This window comes from Neovison vison, chromosome 12 (genome assembly GCF_020171115.1).
Source record: "Neovison vison isolate M4711 chromosome 12, ASM_NN_V1, whole genome shotgun sequence".
In the NCBI taxonomy this organism is placed as follows: Eukaryota; Metazoa; Chordata; class Mammalia; order Carnivora; family Mustelidae; genus Neogale; species Neogale vison.
In genome coordinates, this window is record NC_058102.1 from 20,500,187 (window position 1) to 20,522,160 (window position 21,974).

Sequence of the window (21,974 nt, forward strand, 5' to 3'; positions counted from 1 at the left end):
ATTCTTAAATTTTTCTCACTAAGAATATTCCCATTGATTTATTTATATCTTTGTTCCAGCCCTTAAAACAGTTTGGCTTCTAATACAGCAGGTTACATACAGGTCCTTGTAGTGGACATTCTTGTATATTCATTTCTCTTTTCTAACATCCCCTCTACTTTTGGGGCAGTGTCTTTCCCTTACAATATGTAGCCCAGCTGGTCCTACAATCCTATTATAACAGCTGAAGGGAGAAGTCTCCTTCTGTACCATTCTTTCTTTCATCACCACCTCAGCCAAGGGAAAGGTGCATGGCCAGTAAGACTGGCTTTCCCAAGTCTTCAAAACTTTAGCCAAATAATGCAAAACTAAAACAAATGGTTTATTTATTCCAGATAATCAAATAATTCATTTCTTGATTTTTCTTCCTTTTCCAAGGCTGTTTCCATCCATTTCCATACATTTCCTCCAGATTTAAATTCATTCTTTGTGTGGATTAAATAATTAGTTTCAGTTGTTTATAACCAAAGAACCCAGGCTGATTTCTCTCTGGACATGACTGTAAGCCTCCTAAGGTCCATGTATAATAGAGTTCTACACCATTCCAGTCCCAACAAGTTATCTTCCAAATAAATATTTGTTTGTACATAGTAGGAACTCAGCAATTTTGGTAATCTCAAAGGGGAATAAATGAATTGAAATTGTTCAGGGATGATAGCATCGAATATTAACGAGACTCTTTATTTTTTTCTTTTTGTACTCCACAACCAGTCTGAGTGAGCTTTTAGAGAGCACTTTGAGAACTGGGATTATTAACTTTGTAAAAAGATGATGATCACATAATAGGCCTCAATATTACTAAAATGTTCATGATGCTTCTAAAATCTATGACTCACTACAAATAAGTTTGAGAGCTCTTGTATAATCTCCCAACAGAGAGCTATGATGCATTAGTGTAAGTATACTAAAAATAAAAGGTTGTAACTGAAGTTACATCTAACTTGCAGAATAGTTTAAAATATATATATTTAAAAATGGGTTTTTAATTATAATTCAAAATAATTTTTAATTATAATTCATTGCTAAAGAATTGGCTTTATTTATATTTTCTACCATTACCCAATGCAAGTAGGTTTCAATATCTGTGATAGAAGTAGAGATAAACATAGTCATGTTTTTAAGGTGATATCAGTCACTTGAGATCTGCTAAATTATCTCACACTGACATTATACCATTAGCAAATACTTAAACATTTTTTCAAATTTTTATTATATTTATTTCAGCATAGGATGTCAACCGAACATTGACTGACTCTACCTGGGTCACACATAAACAAAATACTCTATGTAATTCTGGGCACTGTATAGTCAAAGAGGCAGTAATTGAAATAAGATGGTTTCTAATAGCAGAGTGAGTAGGATGGTAAACAATCTGAATACAATATCATTGAAGGAAGCATTGAAGACACTTAAGGAAATGTTTCAGTTGGGAAATAGCTCAAGATGAGTTTTTAAAGGAACATCACTTGAAGGAACTAGATTTAGCCTGTGTAACTTCAGTATGCAAACCTGTATGCAGTAGGTGGAATAGATTTCGACAAACAGCAAATAATCATTTAGTAAACTTTCTCTGAATAAAGCACGGGGTTAGTGGAGATGGAGAATACAAAGAAAAATTGAATACAGTTCCTGACTTCCAGGAGAACTATGAAATATAAAAAAATATGGACTTTGATAAGGCTTCTGAATTCTGTAGAAGTACAAGAAAGTGGGCTTTCTGACCAATGAGATCTAGGAAGGCTTTTGAGAGGATATGGAACTGGGTTACATTTTGCGGAATGAGAAGGGCTAAGTAGAGATTTACTGGGGGAAGGGGCATTTCCAAAAGTGGGAGGAGCTTATTTGAGAAATAATGAAGAGCCATAGGTGGTTAAAGTAGAATAAGGGAGACTGGGGTATAAGGATAAGCCAGGAAAAAAGGGGAGAGGTTACACTGTAGAGGGCCTGAGAAACTGGATTCATAAGGTTGCACTTTCTTCTGGACAGCCATAAAGACTATTAAGTAGAAGAGGGATAATATTAATGATCTTTGGAGGAAAATTTTGGGATGGTTCAGAAAAATAATTAAAGAAAGCTGTTGAATGCAATTCCCCCGCATCTAAATCCCTTCCACTAGGCCCTCCAGAATTCTCCTCCCATCATCAGTCTTTCTCAGACTTTTCTCATCATCTTGCTCTTATCAAAGCCTGACTGTTCCAGAAGTCACTGCTTCCCTGTGGCTCTTTCCTATGGTACTATTTTTTCTTCTATAGTCCTAACACCAATGGACCTGGAGAGGAAGAGGTATCTTCCTTGAATATTAATGACACCTTCAGACCACCAATTTTCCCTATACTCTAAACATCCCTAGTATTGAATCTCAGGTTTTTACATCACTTTCAAGTCATGCTCCCTCATTTCTGGATGAGCTCAATTCATGGTTTATTATTCCTCTTCTAAATACTATTCAATCTTTGACAGTTTCAATATCTATACAGATGATCTTTCCCAAACCCTGGCCTCTCAGTCCTTATGAATTCTTTCCTCCAATGATCTTGCCTTCCACTCTATTACAGCCATTCATTTCATACCCTAGTACAGACCTTGTCATTACTAATAATAACAAAATCCTCCATAATATCAGTGCCAGTCATTCCACTCACTCTTTTACAACCACCTCTTAATGTTCTAGCTCTACTTCTCCCTACCCTAACCTGACATGCTTTCAACCCATCTGGAACCTTCAACCGATTCTCTCAACTTCCCACTACCCCCTCATTCCCTTATTGGCTTCACTCTCCTCTTTATCACATTTGAATCACATAACCAATTGTCATCATTCCCTCTCATACACCTTTGATTCTCTCTCTCTTTTCCTACTTCGTTGGCAAAAATCACAACCCTGACTACATATAGCTGTGCATCTATTCTATGTCTTCATGCATATACCTAAACAGAGTTAAAGAAAAACACACAACCATGATGACTTGTCCTAATTTCATGACCATGAATTTCAAATAGTCCTTTACTGTAGGCTGGCTGTCAATCTTATTTCCCCCATCCGTACAACCTATCTTTATACCATCTCCCTCTCCCTCCCTCTCTGAGCAAGATTTCATTCTCATTCTCAGTGATGATCTTGCCTCCCACATTACAGATAAAACTGATAGAGTAGGAAAGAACCTTTTAGACCCTCATTGCACTGACAACAGCCACATACACTCTCCCTTCCCATCTGTTATCACGGATAAATTATTCATAATTCTATTGTGTATAACTCTCATTTCTCACTGACACCCACATCATGAATTCTCCCCTCTCCTGAACATCATAAATTATCTGCTGAGATGTGCTATTTTGAAAAAAACAAAATTCTCTCTTGACTACTTCATCTTCAGCCCAGGCCTTATTTCTTCACGAGCCTGCACAGCAAGACTGCTTTTAAAAAGTCGTCAATAGTCACAATATCTAATTCATGTCCTTCCATTTTCTCTTAAACCCACTTTATTTATTTATTTTGAAAGATTTTATTTATTTTACTTGACAGAGAGAGACACAGCGAGAGGGGGACCCCAAGCAAGGGAAAGGGAGAGGGAGAAGCAGGCTTCCCGCTGAGCAGGGAGCCTGATGTTGAGCTTGATGTGGGGCTCAATTCCAGGACCCTGGGATCATGACCTGAGCTGAAGGCAGACGTAAGGACTGAGCCACCCAGGCTCCACTTAACTCACTTTAATCAGGGTTTCATCCCCACTGCTTCACCAAAACTGTTCTTATCAAAGTCATCATTGATTGCCACTTTACTAAAATCAATGGCCAACTCTTAGCTCTCATCTTCCTTGAGTTTCAGCAACATTTAACCTATATAATCACTCCTCTCTTCTTCTTCTTCTTTTTTTTAAGATTTTATTTATTTATTTGACAGTGAGAGAGTAGGGGGAGAGGCAGGCAGAGAGAGAGGGGCAAGCAGGATCTCCATTGAGCAGAAAGCCTGATGTGGGGCTCCATCCCAGGACCTTGAGATCATGACCTGAGCTGGAGGTAGAGGCTTAACCTACTGAGCCACCCAGGTGCCCCCACTCCTCTCTTCTTGATAAACTTTCTTTACTTCCAAAACATGTTATTTCTAGTTTCTTTACATCCTTGACAGTCATTCGTTCTTGGTCTTCATTCTCTCCTACCTTTACTGTTAGAGTCACCCAGATTCTAGTCCTTCATCCTCTCCCCTTCTCCATCTTTACTTCTTCCTTCAGTCATCTCTTTTCATCATATGACTTTAAAGACCATTTATATGTCAACAAAAGTTGATTTTATATCTCCTTCCCAGATCAATCTCTCAAACTCCAGACATGCTTATTCCACTGACCCATATGATCTCATTAGTTCTCAATATTATTATGTCTACAATTGGTCTTCTCATCTTTTCCCTCCTTCCTCCCTAAAATCCACTGAATCTACTTAACCTGCAGCCTTCTCCATCTCAGTTGATACCAATCTAATTTATTCAGGCCAAACACCTTAGAGCCATCTTTAGCTCTCTTTTCTCTCTTACCCCACATCTGATCCACTGTGAAATCCTGATGGTCCAACTTTAAAATACTTCCAGAATCCAAATTCTTAATACCATTTCTGCCACACATAGTTAGGGTTACCACTTTCCCTTTTACCAGACTGTTATGATGGTCTCCTATCTGACCTTTCTCCTTTCACCCTCTCCATCTATGATGTATTTTCACATAGCTGCAACTGTGGGCCTCTTAAAATATGTCACATCAGGGCACCTGGGTGGCTCAGTCAGTTAAGCATCCTGCTCTTGATTTTGACTCAGGTCATGATCTCAGGGTCCTAGCATCAAGCCCTGCATCAAGCTCTGCACTCAGTGGGGAATCTGCTTGAGAATTCTCTCCCCTTCTTCCTCTGCCCCTCCCCACACCCTCACACACTCTCGTGCTCTCTTTTTCTCTCTCCCGAATAAATAAGTAAATTCAGAAAAAAAAAAAAAAAGTAAGTCAGAGTATGGGATTCTTCTGCTCAAAAACCTATAAGAACTAAGTCCTTACAGTGGCCTACAAGGCCCTGCTCTATCTGACCTATCTAGGCTGGTGTTTCCCCTCATTCTAGGCTCAGGGGTCTCTGTGCTGTTCCTCAAACTACAGACTCATCCCTCACCTCACTCACCGATGTATCCCAAATACTTGAAGAGTACCTGGTAACATAATAGGCTTCCAAAAACCTTTGTTGATAGAAAGTCAGGTAGAACAATTATAAAACAATTGTAATGTGTCAATGATATCCCAATAAAGCTGGAAAAATGTACAATAAAACTACTTTAATAGTCTGGTAAATAAGTAATGGATACTCAATTCAATTCTACCCTACAAATATTTATTGAAAGGACAAAGATATATAATCCAGAATTTCTGCCCTTGAATACCTTATAGTGGAGAGATACACAGGTAATTTCAAAATGTTTAAATATAATGGAACAAAGACAGGGCACCCTAAAGAGAACAGCATAAACAAAGGTTGGGAGACATGGAATAGCATCATGTGATGGAGAGCTGAAAGAAAGTCAGTCTGGTTCGATGTGATGGTCTGGTTGATATGACTACTTGGAGAGACTACAGTCCCCAGTTACTCAATGAACACTAATCTAAGTGTTGTTGTGAAGGTGTTTTCTAGATATAATTAAAGTACATAACTAGTTTCTTTCAGTAAAAGAGATTGTCCTAAATAATCTGGGTAGGACTGATTCAACCAATTGAAAGGTCTCAAAAGCAGAGCTGAGGCTTCTCTGAAGAAATTCCTCCTACAGACAGAAGCTTCATCTGTGCCCAAAAGTTCCAGAATGCCATTCATATGGGCCTGCTCTATGGATTTCAGACTTGCCTACATAGCCTTCCCAATTATGAAAGCCAATGTCTTATAATAAAAATCTCTAAATATCCATCTTCTACGGGTTCTGCTTTTTTGGTTGAACTGGGACTGATACACTAGAATATAAAGCTTAAGGCAGAAGGTGGCAAAACTAAAGGATGAGATGTAGTAGAGCTAGAACAAAAAAGGCATTTGTTTTTAACATGCTCAGAGAGTTGAACTTTACCTCAAAATCAGTAGGATCAGCAAGGTGAATGACACGATTAGGGGTTGAGACAAATCATTCTGGATTTGATATAAAGGATATAATGGGATAGGAAGCAAGGGGAAGAGAGAGATGCTGGTGGTTGGGAAACCATCCAAGTTACCTGTGAGAAAAGTAAGAGGAGAACCAAGAAAGAAGGTCATCATGGAAACCAGGGAACAGTGTTGGGAAGAAGTGGTGGTCCACCCTGATCTGGTGCATCAGAAGAGTCTGCCACTCAGTATTCTGTGATAAAAGGTTACAAAGGACCACAACACAGCTGTGCTAGAGTGGAGAATCCAGAAACTAGATTGTATTAGGTTCAAGAATGGCTGGGAAGTGAGAGAAAAGAGAAAATAGGAGTAGATTATTCTTTTACAGAAGAAAACATGGCAGAAGAGAGAAAAGATCAATTTCAAATAAAAATGATTAGAATGGGAGAAATTTTAAGTCTTCTTAAGTCAAAAGCAAGAGAGGGAGAAAAGACAAGAATAAGGGTACACATTCTCCTGAGTGAGGCTCAAGAGAGGAGTGTGGCCAAGACCACAGGTAAAGGCTTGGTCAAGGACAGTGGGAGGACCTTCACTTTCTGAAAACTGGAGGAAAGAGAAGAAGGATGAAAGTAAGCAGAGACAAATTTGGAGAAGGAGGGTAAGGAATCTGCAGTAATTCATACCCAGGGGCCCTGGAGTAGCTCAGTGAGGTTAGGAAACAAGGTTATCAGTTGAGAGAGAGATGGTGTGATAGATCTAGAGATGGAGGTTTGGCTTTAGTTGGGGCTGGGTAGCCAACAGCCAGTACATAACTCAGAGGAATCAGGATCAGGTGACAGTTATACTAAAGGACTTCTGAACTGCCTCACAGTTCAGTGTTTCTATGAATCAGATGGGCAGAAATGTTGCCTTATTCACTGATGTTTTCTCAATACCCAAAACAATGCCTGGCATATAGAAGGCACTCAAAGAATCTGCTGAATGAATGAATGAATGACTAAAAGCTTAGATGAGCTTCTCATATAAACAAGCAAATAAAACCTTTTAGTTGAGATTACCTATTTTAACATAGACTCATTTAATATTTTTAAGAAATCATGTTTTCCAGAGCCTTAAAGCTCAATATAACTCAATATAACTCCAGTCTTCTCTCCTAATCTCCAGACAATATAGCCAAGGCAAGTCAGGTAATGTAGGCTTTGAAGTGGGCATTTTTAGCTTGAATTTTGACCTGGACTATCTTAGAGCAAATTATCAAGAAAATGGCCACATTTCTATTTTATTGTATTATACAGTAAGCTTTTCTGAACTGAGTAAGAGTTTACTCACTCAGATTTTCACTTAGATTCCACTAGGTAGGTAGAATATAGCCTTAACCTTTTTCTGACACACTGAGCTCTTTCTCTTCTTATTGGTCTTGGAGATATTTACCACTGACCAAAGGGAAAAGAGGAGGGAAAAAAACAAGACTCTAAAAGACAAGTTTAAAAAAATAAACATAAAAATAAAATGTAAGTTTAATTGGAATAAAAATATAATGTTGACAGCACTACGTTGCTACTAAAATGGGTCTCTGTTGAATATTTCCCATGCATTACCTGGGTGGAAGACTTTGGTTTTCCCATTAGTGATTCCAGAAGAGCTTGCCTCCATATTTATTGACCTCCTGCCTGGTGGAAGTGAGGAATGCCTGACAACAGGCAGGCGACGTGACCCTGGGCGTCTTGCCACACTTCGCCGTTGATGGATTTGCAAATGCTTTTCAGCCCCATGAATAGATAAACTTAAACCTGGAATGAGAAATAGCACAATTATTATCTAAAAAAGTCAGTTCTGAATGGTTAAAATACCAAATTACTTTCTGACTTAAATACAGACAGTTTAAGTAACAATGGTTCAAATTCTTAAGGGATGTTAATGACACTGGAATTCTGACACTGATTGACTTTCACATTGGATTATTCACTGAACATTATTTCATTCAAAAGTGGACATCCTCGGTTATCATGACAAGAGTTTCATGAATGGAGATCCAATGAAGTCAAATATTAAAATTCTTACCAGAATCCTGGGAAAATATGCACTCATTTAGATTACAAATTTCTATTGGGGTATCTGGAATTTCAATAAAAATCGAGCATTTTTTCCCCTTTCTTAAAAATATTTTAATTCTGGGGCACCTGGGTGGCTCAGTGGGTTAAGCCGCTGCCTTCGGCTTGGGTCATGATCTCAGGGTCCTGGGATCGAGTCCCGCATCGGGCTCTCTGCTCAGCAGGGAGCCTGCTTCCTCCTCTCTCTCTGCCTGCCTCTCTTCCTACTTGTGATCTCTCTCTGTCAAATAAATAAATAAAATCTTTAAAAAAATATTTTAATTCCAGTAGAGTTAACGTACAGTGTTATATTAGTTTCAGGTGTACAGTATAGTGATTCAACAATTCCATACATTATCCAGTGCTCAATACAACAAATGCTCTCCTTAATCCCCAATTTCACCCATCCCCCATGCACCTCTTCTCTGCTAACCATCAGTTTGTTCTCTATAGTTAAGAGTTTGTTTCTTGGTTTGTCTCTCTTTTACTTTTGCTCATTTGTTTTGTTTCTTAAATTTCATATAAGTGAAATCACATTATATTTTTACTTCCTCTGACTTATTTCATTTATATAGATATATAGATATATCACATTTTCTTTATCCATTCATCAACTGATGGACACTTGGGCTTCTTCCATAACTTGGCTATTGTAAATAATGATGCAATAAACATAGGGATGTATGAATCCCTTTGAATTAGTGTTTTTTTGTTTGGGGGGGTAAATACCCAGAAGTGTGATTACTGGATCATATGATGGTTCTCTTTTAACTTTTTGAGAAACCCTCATACTGTTTTCCACAGTGGCTACATCAGTTTGCACTCCTACTAACAGTGCAAAAGGGTTCCCCTTTCTCTACATCCCCACCAAAACTTGTTTTTGTATTGATTTAAGCCATTCTGACAAGTGTAAGGTAATATTTCATTATAGTTTTGATTTGCATTTCCTTGGTGATGAGTGACGTTGAGCATCTTTTCTTGTGCCTATTTCTTTGGAGAAATGCCTATTCATGCCTCCTGCCCATTTTTAATTGAATTATTTGTGGGTTTTCAGGTGTTGAGTTTTTAAGTATATTTTAGATAGTAGCCCCTTATCAGATATAGCATTTTAAAATATCTTCTCCCATTCAGTAGGCTACCTTTTAGTTTCATTGATTGTTTCCTTTGCTGTGAGGAAATATTTTATTTTGATGTAGTCCCAATAGTTTATATTTGTTTTTATTTATATAATGCCCTTCTTTTAAGTTTTTATTTTAAAGTCTTCATTTTAAAGTCTATTTTGTTTGATTTAAGTATTGCTATTCCAGCTTTCTTCTGACACCCATCTACATGATAAATGTTTCTCCATCCCCTCAATTTAAAGATTTTATTTTATTTATTTATTTGACAGAGAGAAAGAGACCACAAGTAGGCAGAGCAGCAGGTAGAGATAGAGTGGGAAGCAGGCTCCCTGCTGAGCAGAGAGCCTGATGCAGGGCTGGATCCCAGGACTCTGAGATCATGACCTGAGCTGAAGGCAGAGGCTTAACCCACTGAGCCACCCTGGTGCCCTTCCATCCCTCAATTTAAATCTGCAAGTATTTTTAGATCTGAAATGAGTCTTTTGTAGGAAGCATGTAGATGGGTCTTGTTTTTTATAATCTATTGTCACCCTATGACTTTTGATTAGAGCATTTAGTCCATTTACATTCAAGGTAATTTTTTTTATTTTTATTTTATTTTTTATAAACATATAATATATTTTTATCCCCAGGGGTACAGGTCTGTGAATCGCCAGATTTACACACTTCACTGCACTCACCATAGCACATACCCTCCCCAATGTCCATAACCCCACCCACATTCAAGTTAATTTTTGACAGATATGTGTTCATTGCCATTTTGTTACTTTTTTTGGTAGTTTTTCTCGGATCCTTCTCTTTCTTTCATGGCTTGCTACTTTTCTTTAGTGATATGCTTGGATTCCTTTCTCTTTATTCTTTACATCTCTATTAGAAGGCTTTTATTTGTGGTTACCATTAGATTTGTAGATAACACCTTCTGCATATGGCAGTCCATATTAAGTTGATGGTCACTTAAGTTCAAACCCATTCTTTATTCCTCTCCATGTTTTATTTACATGATGTTATGTTTTACATCCTTTTATTTTATGGATTCCTTGATTTTTTTTTTTTACAGAAATACTTATTTTTACTGCTTTTGTGTTTCCTACTTTTCACACTCTGATTTATGGTCTTTCCTTTCCACTCAAAGAGTTCCTTTTATTATTTTTTTTTTTTAAGATTTTATTTTGAGAAACAAAGAGCACAAGTAGGGGGAGCAGCGGGCAGAGGGAGAGGGAGAAACAGGCTCCCTACTGAGCAGGGAGCCAAATGTGGGGTTCCATCCCAGAACTCCAGGATTGTGACCTAAGCTGAAGGCAGACACTTAAACAACCTAACCACCCAGATACCCTCTCTATATTATTTCTTATAGGGCTACTTTAGTAGTCATGAACACCTTTAGTTTTTGTCTGTGAAACTCTCTTTCTCCTTCTATTCTGATTGATAGGCTTGCTGCATAGAGTATTCTTGGTTATAGATTTTTCTCTCTCAGTACTTTGAATATTTCGTGCCACCCACTTCTGGTTTGGAAAGTCTCTGCTGAAAAATCCTCAGATAGCCTTATGGGGATGCCCTTGTATGTGACTGACTTCTTTTACCTTGTTGCTCTTAAAAATTTTTATTATTGCTTTTTACCATTTTGATTACTATGTATCTTGGTGTGGACCACCTTTGGTTGATTTTATTGGTGGATCTCTGTGCCTCCTGGATCTGGATATATTTCCTTTCCCAGATTAGGGAAGTTTTTAGCAATTTATTCATATAAATTTTCTGACCACTTTTCTCTCTCTTCTCCTGGGATCCCTATAATTCAGTGTTATGCTTGATGGAACTATGCTGAATTTCCTAAGTCTATTCTCATTTTGCATATTTTTTCTCTCCGCTTTTCAGCTTTATTACTTTCCATTACTCTGTCTTCTAGTTCATTGATTTCATTCCCCTGCTTCCTCCAGCCTATTTTTTCCTTCAAGTTTATTTTTAATTTCACTTATTGTGTTCTACATTTCTGATTGGTTCTTTTATGTTTTCTCCCTCTCTGTTAAGGGCCTCACTGATGTCCTCCACTCTTCGTAAGTCCAGTGAGTATCTTTATGATAATTATTTTAAATTCTCTCTCAGGCATGTTACCTATATCCGTTTCTGTTAAGTCTCTTGCTCTGATTTTGTCCTGTTCTTTCATTTGTAATATATTCCTCTGTCTCCTCATTTTTGTCTGGTTCTCTGTGTCTGTTTCTGTGTGTTTGGGAAGTCAGCTACATCTCTTGCTCTTGAAAGTAGTGGGCCAGCTGTGCATTTTTAACTAGGTAGTGCTGGTCCTCCTCCACAGGGAATACACAGTCTTAGCAGAGACCTGGGTTAGAATGGTCACCCCACAAACCACCCACAGGTGAGAGATGCATTCTTAACAAGGTGCCCACATCTTCCACAGGTGGATGGGAGATACAGTGTTGGTGAAGTCTCTATGGTTCTTCTCAGGGAAGGTATCTACAGCACCAGGTGAGAGATGCATTCTTAACCCACAGGTGAGAGATGCATTCTTAACAAGGTGCCCACATCTTCCACGGGTGGCTGGGAGATACAGTGTTGGTGATGTCTCTATGGTTCTTCTCAGGGAAGGGATCTACATCACCAGGACTGAAGGAGGACTTGATGGAGGGGCAGGAAGCAGTATAAGCAAGTTAGGTAGCATGTGCTGGTGTCCAGCTGGTTCCCACAGGTGGCTGTGTGTTTATCATGAGGGGTAGAGGAGGAAAATGACACCTGCCAGCTCCTTTGTTCCTGGAAAATCTCTCAGCGAACTTTGAATTAGTAATTAACTTTCCTTCCTTTAAGTTCCAGGTGTCTTTCTAACTGCTTCTTCCAAGTGGCATTTTCAGAGGCTGTTTGCTCTGCTGTCTTTAAGGATAGGGGCTCAGCTTCCTTTTGCCCCTGGGACCCTGAGAGCTTCAGCCAGCTGATTTTTAAAGTTCTAAACATTAGGTCCTGCTGATTGTAAGTACTCATGAAATTCAGTCCCTGATTCTCAGAGCCAAATGCTGTGGGGATTCCTCTTCCGCTTATAGGCTCCCCAGTGTGCTAATCGGTTTCTCACCCTTCTCTGTACCTGTGGCTAACCTCCCTCAAGAAATTAAATTCATGGGGTTTATGTTCCTACCAAGTCCTTTCCTCTCCTACCCTCTCCATGTGGCCTCTTCTCTACATTTAGTTGTGGTTTGGCCAGTCTTTGGTTCCTTTTCTGGGTTGTTTGTTCTGAAGTGAGTAGTATCTAGTTGTATCTGTGAAAAGTGAACTTAGGGTCCTTAGCCATCTTCCCTAGGATTCCCCTAGCAACTTCTATTTTTTTTTTTTGCAACTTTTAATTAAAAAAAAAAAAAAGCAACTTTTCCATAGGACTCATGCATAGACCAGAGTTGAAGATTGAACTCAGATTTGTACCTCTGATAATATTCGAATTATGTACCTTTTAAGAGCTATTTTTTCCAGGAAAATTTCAAACATACCAAAGGCAAAAAGATTAGTATAATAAATTCTATGTACCCATCACTTAACTTCAAAAAATATCCAGATTTTTTCATAAAGATGGAGAGAAAAAAAGATTTTTCTAATCTTGTTTCAACATACTCCACTCCCTCTGTTGTTGATATGCTTTTTAGGTGCTAAAGTAGTTTAAAGCAAACTCTAGACATTATGTCAATCTCATAAAAAACAATATTGACTGTATTGACTTGTGTTGTTTATATCAATATGGACTACACCTACTGATACATATGAACCATATAACATATTGAAGATATTTTAAAATAATAAATTATTAATACTCCAAGATTTTAAAAAAAAAACACTCATTGATCATTAAATGTTGCTAAAACACCAATTCATTACTCAGAAAATTGATATAGAGAAAGAAGCAAATATTTATCCCTGCTTTTCCTTTACTAGCCATATTTGAAGGTAACCAAATAGTTGATAAAATTTTCACTACATATTTCCAACTAATAAATTACTGATGAAAAAGAGAATTGGAAAATAATTTTAGAGGCCTCACTGAAATATGAAGGATAAATTTTGTCTAAAGGAGCACTGCGAGGACAGAGTAGAATTCAGACTCATGGAAAACTGAATCCAGATCTTTAAAAAAGCCACAGAAATGTGTTAGCCTTATTTAATGCCAACAAGCCAGGGGAGTGGAACATGGTCAGGAATTATGCTATCTGAGGGAGAAAAGCTGAGCTTCACCCAACTGCAGAATTTTTTTTTTTATTAAGAAGAAGAATTATCTTATAATTTGAAGGTAGAAATTTAGAGTTGGAAGTTACCTTAGTGGTTGGGTAACTAATCTGGTGCCTTATATTGATTAGAAAACTGAGCCTGCCAAAGAAAAACAATCAGTCTACTTATCAGTACTGGAAGGCCACAGTAAGAAGTCTATTAAAAACCCAGAAATGGGACCCTGGGTGGCTCAGTTGGTTAAGTGTCTGCCTTTGGCTCAGGTCATGATCCAGGGTCCTGGGATCAAGTCCCACATCTGGTTCCTTGCTCAGTGGGGAGCCTGCCTCTCCCTCTGCCTGCTGTTCCCTTGCCTGAGCTCTCTGTCTCTGACAAATAAATAAATAAAATCTTAAAAAAAAAAACCACAGAAATGAGGGAAATAAAAGCAAAATGATGTGAACTGGGCCAAACTGTAAATTCTAATAAATATTAAGAAAAGATGATTCAAATCAGAATAAGGTTTGGTCAGCCAAGCAAAACAACAACAAAAACAACAATAAAGCTCATAATAAACAAATATGAGTAGTGCCCATCCAGACAACAGCCTGAAAGTTCAAGTATACCAAGAGCCAGATAGTCCTGAGACACAATTTTACTTTCCTTTATCCACTTAACTGCCCTTGCTCTAACAGCACTCACCAGACAATCTTCAGATTAGGATTTGGTTTCTATTGCAGGGAGAAAATAATCATACTAATGTTCCCACGGACCCAGAGACCAAGGTTCTCAGTGTGGGCTAACAAACTGGCACCCAGAATTTCTTTCTACACTTATATCTCCTCATGATGGCTTAGAATGAATCTGCCCACGGATCTGGTTTCTAAGCCCACAATGCTATGAGCCCGAGTCTTGTTCGGGAAATTCACCGAGGTAAGGCCAGCCATGCAGGGTAACCCCTTGGGAGACCACAGGCAGCCTTTCCCTCACAATGCCTGTCCCACTCTGACACTCAGATGCCTGGCCAATTGTGAGTCTTTTGCTCCTAGGTGTTTGTGAGCAGAACTAACATAACAGCATCAAGCTGGTTTTCTTCCACTCTGTCATGCTCCCTACCATGGCTATATGTTCCATACTTCCAGAGAGATGCAAAATGAATTATCTGTAGACCCACAAGACTCCAGAAGAATGTAGACAATTTTCAGGTGACAAATGAAAGGGCTAGGAGATGCTTTAAATCAACATCAGACAGTACATGCAGTCTGAGTCTGCTACCATGAAACAGACCACTCTTGAAAAAACATTTCTCCTTGTCCCTTTTGTAGAGGATTATTGGGGTAAAGGAACCAGAACTATGAGTCAGTGTGGCACTTCTAGCTCTTATAAAACTCCTTTCAAGGAAGTATAAAATGTAAATGATAATAAATAAATAAATATAAAATAAATGATAATAAAAATAACACTGTGGAAATAAATGGCATAGGTACTTGGAATGATGAATTCCATATTAAAATATATAAAATGTAGATCATGGGGAAAATGTCAAAGAAATTCATGAGTATTGCCATGAGAGGATGAATATGGGGAAGATGGTATGCTATAAGGAAATTCATGAGGAATCCTTACTGGCTCAGCAAATTCATATGGTCCTCCAAAAAATTAAGATTTCTCAGAGGTATAGATAAAGGACCTGGTCCACCAGAGGTCTCTTCATAGAATGGCTAAGTCCATGGGGGAGAGAGATATGTAAACAAATAGCACATAAGACATCAAATATACTACAGATATGAAAAGTTAACATTTACTGAAGACTCAGCAGTTACATCTTCAGAAATGAATTATCAGTCAATAAATTACATGGTCCATTTAATTCTTAATTACTTTGGGAAAAAATGTTGATGCTAGTCATCTATTAAATGTAGGCACTGTGCTAAATATCGATCATTATACCATTAATGCCTCACCCCTACCCTACAAGACAGAGAAGTCATATCCACACTTTACAGATAGGAAACTTGAGGCTCAAGAGGCAAAGTTACTTGTCCAATGTCACACGAGTGAGTAACTGAAATTTTAACCCTCATCTTTTCCACTGTAGCATGCAATCTGATGAATTTAATTAATTATATACAAATATATAGGCTTTTTTGTGTGTGGGTTTCTGTTTTTGTTTTTAGAGAGGGAGGGGGAGGGGCTGAAAGAAGGGAGAGGAACAGTCTTACACTGGCTCCACACCTAGTGTAGAGCGTGGCATGGGGTTTGATCTCACAACCCTGAGATCATGACCTGAGCCAAAATTGAGAATTGGATGCTTAATTTACTGAGCTACTCAGGTGCCCCTAAATAGGCTGTTTTAAGTCTACAGTGGTTCTAAATAATTTAACAAAGCAGCGTTAGAATGTATGTCATGCTGACATGACTTGGACACAAACTCTTATGAAACCATCTCTTCTCTCTCTTTTCTATCCATTTTGAAATGTCTTCCTGGTTTTCGACCATCTACCAAATACCTTAGTAAGAGCCAGTACTCTTATATTCTCATTCACCTGTCAGCACATGGCTATCCTATTTCTCCAACTAGCTCAAGAGTCTCTAAGAGCAAGGATCTTATTGTGTACTTCTCAGAGTCCTTCCTCAGCTCTGAAAAAAGTACACTCCATACAGAGATGTGGGATGACAATTTGCCTTCAGTTCCTTCTTCTTCTGCACGTTGCATTCTACATGGTGCAAAGACTCCTCAGGAATAGGCAGAGCAGAGTTAAGAGCCAGCCAAGGAAATGACACTGAGTATGTCAACCTGTGCAACAAATTTTTAATTTCATGTTTCCTGTATCATTATATATTCATCATCTTTCTCAGACACCTTAAGGCCTGAAACTTGGTTGCTTTCCTCAGCTTTAGCAGACAGCTTCCTCCCCAATGCAGCTGAGAAGATGGAGCCCAGGCAATGTCAAGTTTCTAATCTTACCACCTTTCTACCTCAAAATACCTTTCAAAAAAAGTACCTTTTTTTCTTGAGACCTAGCATCTACCTTACTTGATAAAAGATATGCAGGCAGAGCCTTGAGAAACACATCCATTAGGGATGAAGAGGGCAAGCATATTTGGTGTTAAAATGTGAGTGCTGGAATCAGGATTTCTGGGTTCGATTGTGGGTCATACCATATTCTACCTATTTTCCTTACTACAAGTTATTTAGTCTTTTGTGCCTCAGTTTAATCACCTGTGATATGGGGACAATAACGGTTTCTACCTCACAGAGTCATGAAAATGAGTTAATACCTACAGAGTGCTTAGGGCAGTGCCCAGCATACAGCAAGTGTTCAGTGCAAGGCAAAGGTCATCATTGCCTCTATCATATCAGTGACTTCCCTGCACTTTCCTCTCTCACTCCTTAGGCCCTACAATTTAACACCATTGCTTCTGCTCATCTGTTTTTAAATTTTTCCATTGGTTTCCATGACACTCATGCTTGTTACCACTCCCTCTCCTAATTGGAAACTCTCTAACTTGTTCCCAAAGGTGGGGGTGTTAATTTCCTTGGGCTACCATAACTTATTACCACAGCTTTGGTGGCTCGAAACAACAAAAATATATCATTCCTTTCTTCTGGAGGCTAGAAATCTGAAGTCAAGAAGTACTGTGATCCCTCCAGAAGCTGTGGAGGTGACCTTTTCTCCTTGCTTCTCTCAGCCTCTCATGGGTTCTGGCATTCCTTGGTATTTCTTGCCTTGTGACCACATCACTCCTATACCTGTCTCCATGGTCTCATCACCTCCTATCTCCCTCTGCCTTTCTCTTATAAGGACATGCATGATGGTATTAGAAGCCACCTGTAAGAAAGGATAATCTCTTCATCTTAAGGTCCTTAATCACACCTATAAACTCTTTCCAAATAAGGTCACCTCCACAAGCTCTGCATATTAGAACATGGATGTATATTTGGGGACTATTATCAGTCTACCACAGCGGGTTGTTTCCCAAGGTTTTGACTTTGATCTTCTCTTTCTCTCTATCCCCTAACCAAGCAATCTTCCATGATTCCATGTCTCCAGCTCTTGTCTTCATGTGGTCCTCTCCCAAAGTCACTCTTGCTCTGTCTCCCAAATTTCAAGCCCATATTTCTTACTTGGGCTGCCTTCCCCTGAGAAATTCGAGGAGTCCACAGAAATACAATAAATGTTTAATATTTTGATAAGAGAAAACAAGCTCAGATTTCTTTTAAGTACCTCACAGTTCCTTAAAATCTTATCTAAAATGTGAATATTTTTTTCAATAAAATAAAATTCTTTGGTGCTCCTTCTTTCTGGCTCACTTCCAAGGTTCACTAGCTCTGGCTGCATTGCGCAGTAGAAGTACACCCATGTAAAAGCGATTTGCTTTCATCTAAATGTCACTCCTGTGATTCAGAAGAGCTCAGTGCCATGGGAACATCTGCAGTTCTGTCGATGTTTTACAACTTGCAGCCAGAGCATCTCTGTGTTGCATCACTCTCCTTGTCATTTCTTAGATAAATTACTTTTCAAACCACTGAAAACCTATGTTTTGAATGTCACTACCATGAGCAAAACATGAAACTCACCTATTCCTAATTAAGAAAAAAAGTAATTTGTGCAAGGGGATATTTATTTCTAGTTTTCTCTTTTTTTCTCAGATTTAACTACAAAGTAGAGAATGAATCTAACACTTCCTCTTACCAAAACAGTTATGAGAACAGATATGAAAATTCTCCTGGCTGCTTCTCAGGCTTAGAACTGCTTTCCCAAACTTCTGGAGCTTTTCTAATATCCTCTTTTTTGGGTTCAAAGTACATTTTACAAAATATTTATAAAATAGGCTGATATCCTCCCATACCCTAGGGAGGAAGAAAATTCAAACACATAGATTGCCCATAGCCAAGGATGTACCCCAATTATTCTTAGCTTAGGCCAAATCCCATCACAGGGGCAGAATTTGTGCAACCTCAGTCAGATGAGCTCAGGTGGACCCACAGCAAACATTCTGAGGAGCTCTGAGTATCAGAAATGGTGGGCAACTGAATGTGGGTGCATTATAGGGAGCAATCACAGATGCTGAGATGTAACCCATATGAGACCTCTCTGGGGGCCTGAAGATGGAGGACTGTTTAGTCTTAGTAGACCTGATGACAGGATTTGCTACAACCCAACCTTCCTCCATCATACCAGGTTCTTGTGTTTGTCATGTCACCTGTTTGGTCTCCCTGCCTTGTAGCAGGCTATTTGACGGATTGGCATAAACATGTTGCAAAAATCTAGTAGCACCAACACATCAAAACATATCAAAATTGCCAAGACACTGTTATTTGGAAATTTTTGACAGTTTTCTATCTAAAGCCACATGTACTTGGCATTCAAGCACTTTGGTAAAAGACAAAAATGCTAAGGATTAGATATTACCCAGACTTAACTTTTAGCTCAATGTCTACATAAAGAATTTACAGAACCAGAAAGGATAGGAGACTATAAGAATGTATAACCAGCATTACTAAATTCAAATAAAGTGCTGGAGATAAATTACCAGGTTTCTCTCCCTCAAACCCACATAAAGATTCTAGATAACCTTTTTTGTAACTACTTTCTTTCCTGTGCCTGGGTCTGATTAAGAGTTTCTCTCCCCCGCCCCCGACCCACTACAGAATTCTACCAGAAGCACTTCATTTCAGGAAATCACGGTGACACAATGAATGATTGTCCTCAGTTCATACCTCCTCTCTATCATGTGATCCATCAGTCCTTCCCAGTAGGGAGAGAAAGTATGTTTCCTGCTCTGTTGATTTTGGACTTGGTCATCATGACTTGCTTCAGTTAATGAGATGCTATGGGACATAATGAAAGCAGAGACATGAAATGTGCTTGCATTGCTTTGCCCGAGTTACTTATTCCCTGCTCCCTCCCTACTTCAGCACTTCTGAGGATCCTCTACAAGATCTACTCCTATTGGATGGCCCCTTTTACATGGCTGTGTTTCTGCTGGGCCCTTGCTTCTTTACAAATAGTTAAGCCCCTCTGAGGCAAAGAGGTGGAGGAGTAAGGCATCCTATTTCAACAGGTCCCCTGAATTGAGCTGGATATATACTAGACCATTCTGAACACCCACAAAATCAGCCTGTGATGTAAAAAGATACACCTGGATCTCTACAAATGGGATACCTCACAGTTGGTCTCAAGATATGAAGTGGGGAGCTATGATTCTGCGGACAGATATCAGAAGATAAATGGAAGGGGGAGGTGGAATCTGGGATCCTGCACCACCAGAGCCCAAAAGCCTCCTGCACTGGGGACCCAGCACAGACTCGCAGACCAGTAACCACGGGAAAAGGACTTTAAGGCAGCCTCCCAGACTGAAACCTGGAGCTGTCAGGGTGCACATGTGAACAGGGGGTAGCTGGCAGTTTTAGAAGCACAAAGGCCAGAGACATGCCCAGACCTGGAAGCAAGGGCTGGGAATGCTGCTGTGGGGTGCACAACCCAGGACACTGCAGTTTTTAGCAGCACAGATGGAAATGGAGACAGTGAGGCCTGGAGAGCTCACTGAAGAACAGACTGCGATCTCTCTGCTCTGAGACAGGTTTAGATACAGTCACTTCTCCTCTGACTCTCAGAAGAGACACAGAAAACCACCAGGGAAAGACCTCAGGGAACAAAAGCCCCCCAAACTGGTTTTTACTGAGCCCATTCCCCACCCCACTCCCACTGGGGGCAGGGCAACTCTGCCCAAACAGGTTTGCCCAAGTAATAGCATGGCAGGGCCCTCCCCCAGAAGGTAGGCTAGAAGAACAAGAGGCCAACAAACAGGTGCATCTTGCTTGGGTTGTGGTCAATAATTTGGACTCTATACATTCCCTCAACCACCTCTTAACAAAATGACTAAGAGAAGGTACCCCCAACATAGGAAAGATTCAGAGACTGTGACCTCTACCACAGAACAAATGTATATGGATATAAGCAAGATGTCAGAAATAGACTTCAGGGTAACAGTTATGAAGACAATAGCTAGAATAGAGGAAACCATTAATGACAACATGGATTCTCTAAGGGCAGAAGTGAGAGCTGATCTGGCAGAACTTAAAAATGCTATCAATGAGATCCAATCTAATCTAGATACTCTAACAGCTAGGGTAAACAAGGCAGAAGAACTAATTAGTGATTTAGAAGACAAACTTATAGAAAAGAAGGAACAGGAGGAGGCCTGGAACAAACAGCATAAAATCCATAGAAACAGAATTAGAGAAATAAATCATGCCATGAAACATTCCAGTGTCAGAATTATTTGGATTCCTGAGAGGGTAGAGAGAGAGAAAGAATTAGAAGATACATTTGAACAAATCATAGCCAAGAATGAATGAATGAAAGAAGCATTCATGTCCTAGAGGCAGAGAGGACCCCTCCCAAGATCAAGGAGAACAGACCAATGCCCCAGCATAATAGTAAAACTCACAAATCTTAGAACCAAGGAAACCATCTTAAGGGCAGTTAGGAGGAAGAGATTCCTTACATACAGAGGGAGGAATATTAGAATAACGTCAGGCCTGTCCACAGAGACCTGGCAAGACATATTCAGGGTACTAAATGAGAACATGCAGCCAAGAATTTTTTAGCTGGCAAGGCTGTCATTTAGAATGGATGGAGAGATAAAAAGCTTCCAGGACCAGCAGAAACTGAAAGAATATGTGACCACTAAGCTGGACCTGCAAGAAATATTAAGGGGGGTTCTCTAAAAGTAGAAAGACCCCAGAAATGATATAGAACAGAAATTTACAGATACAAACTACAGAAACAAAGACTTCACAGGCAACATGATGACAATAAAATCATATTTTTCAAAAATCATTCTTAACATGAATGGCCGATATGCTCCTATAAAATGGCACAGGGTGGCAGATTGGATAAAATTACAGGATCCATCCATATGTTATCTAAAAGAGACTCATTTTGAACCTAAAGATATACCCAAACTGAAAATGAAGAGAACCATGGAAACCAATGAGAACAAAAACACCAAAACAAATGGGATATGGCAAAGGCAGTCCTAAGGGGGAAATGCATAACCATCCAAGCCTCACACAAAAACACAGAAAAATCTTGAATACACAAACTGTCTTTACACCTTGAAGAGCTGAAGAATCAACAACAAATTAAGCCTAACCCATGCACAAGAAGGAAAATAAGGAAATAGAGCAGAGATCAATTGAATTAAAACCAGAAATACAGTAGGACACATCAAAGAAACTAGAAGTTGGTTCTTTGAAAGAATTAATAAGATTGATAAACCACTGGCCAGACTTATCCAAAAGAAAAGAGAAGGGACCCAAATTAATAAAATTATGAATGAAAGGGGAGATATCATGACTAACACCAAGGAAACAGAAACAATTATCAGAAATTATTATCAACAGCTATGTGCCAGTAAATTAAGTAACCTGAAA

The 21,974-nt window shown here is 39.0% G+C and overlaps 1 protein-coding gene across 3 annotated transcripts in view; it reads right to left on the reverse strand.

The window, feature by feature from the left end:
- Positions 1–21,974, reverse strand: part of ANO4 (anoctamin 4) — a 380,838-nt gene that overhangs the window by 243,951 nt on the left and 114,913 nt on the right. For all 3 annotated transcript variants that reach the window (XM_044227349.1, XM_044227348.1, XM_044227346.1), the window contains exon 2: positions 7,728–7,919. In XM_044227349.1, coding sequence (XP_044083284.1) covers positions 7,728–7,782 — 55 coding nt within the window. In that variant the 5' untranslated portion in view covers positions 7,783–7,919. The remainder of the gene's footprint in view (positions 1–7,727; positions 7,920–21,974) is intronic.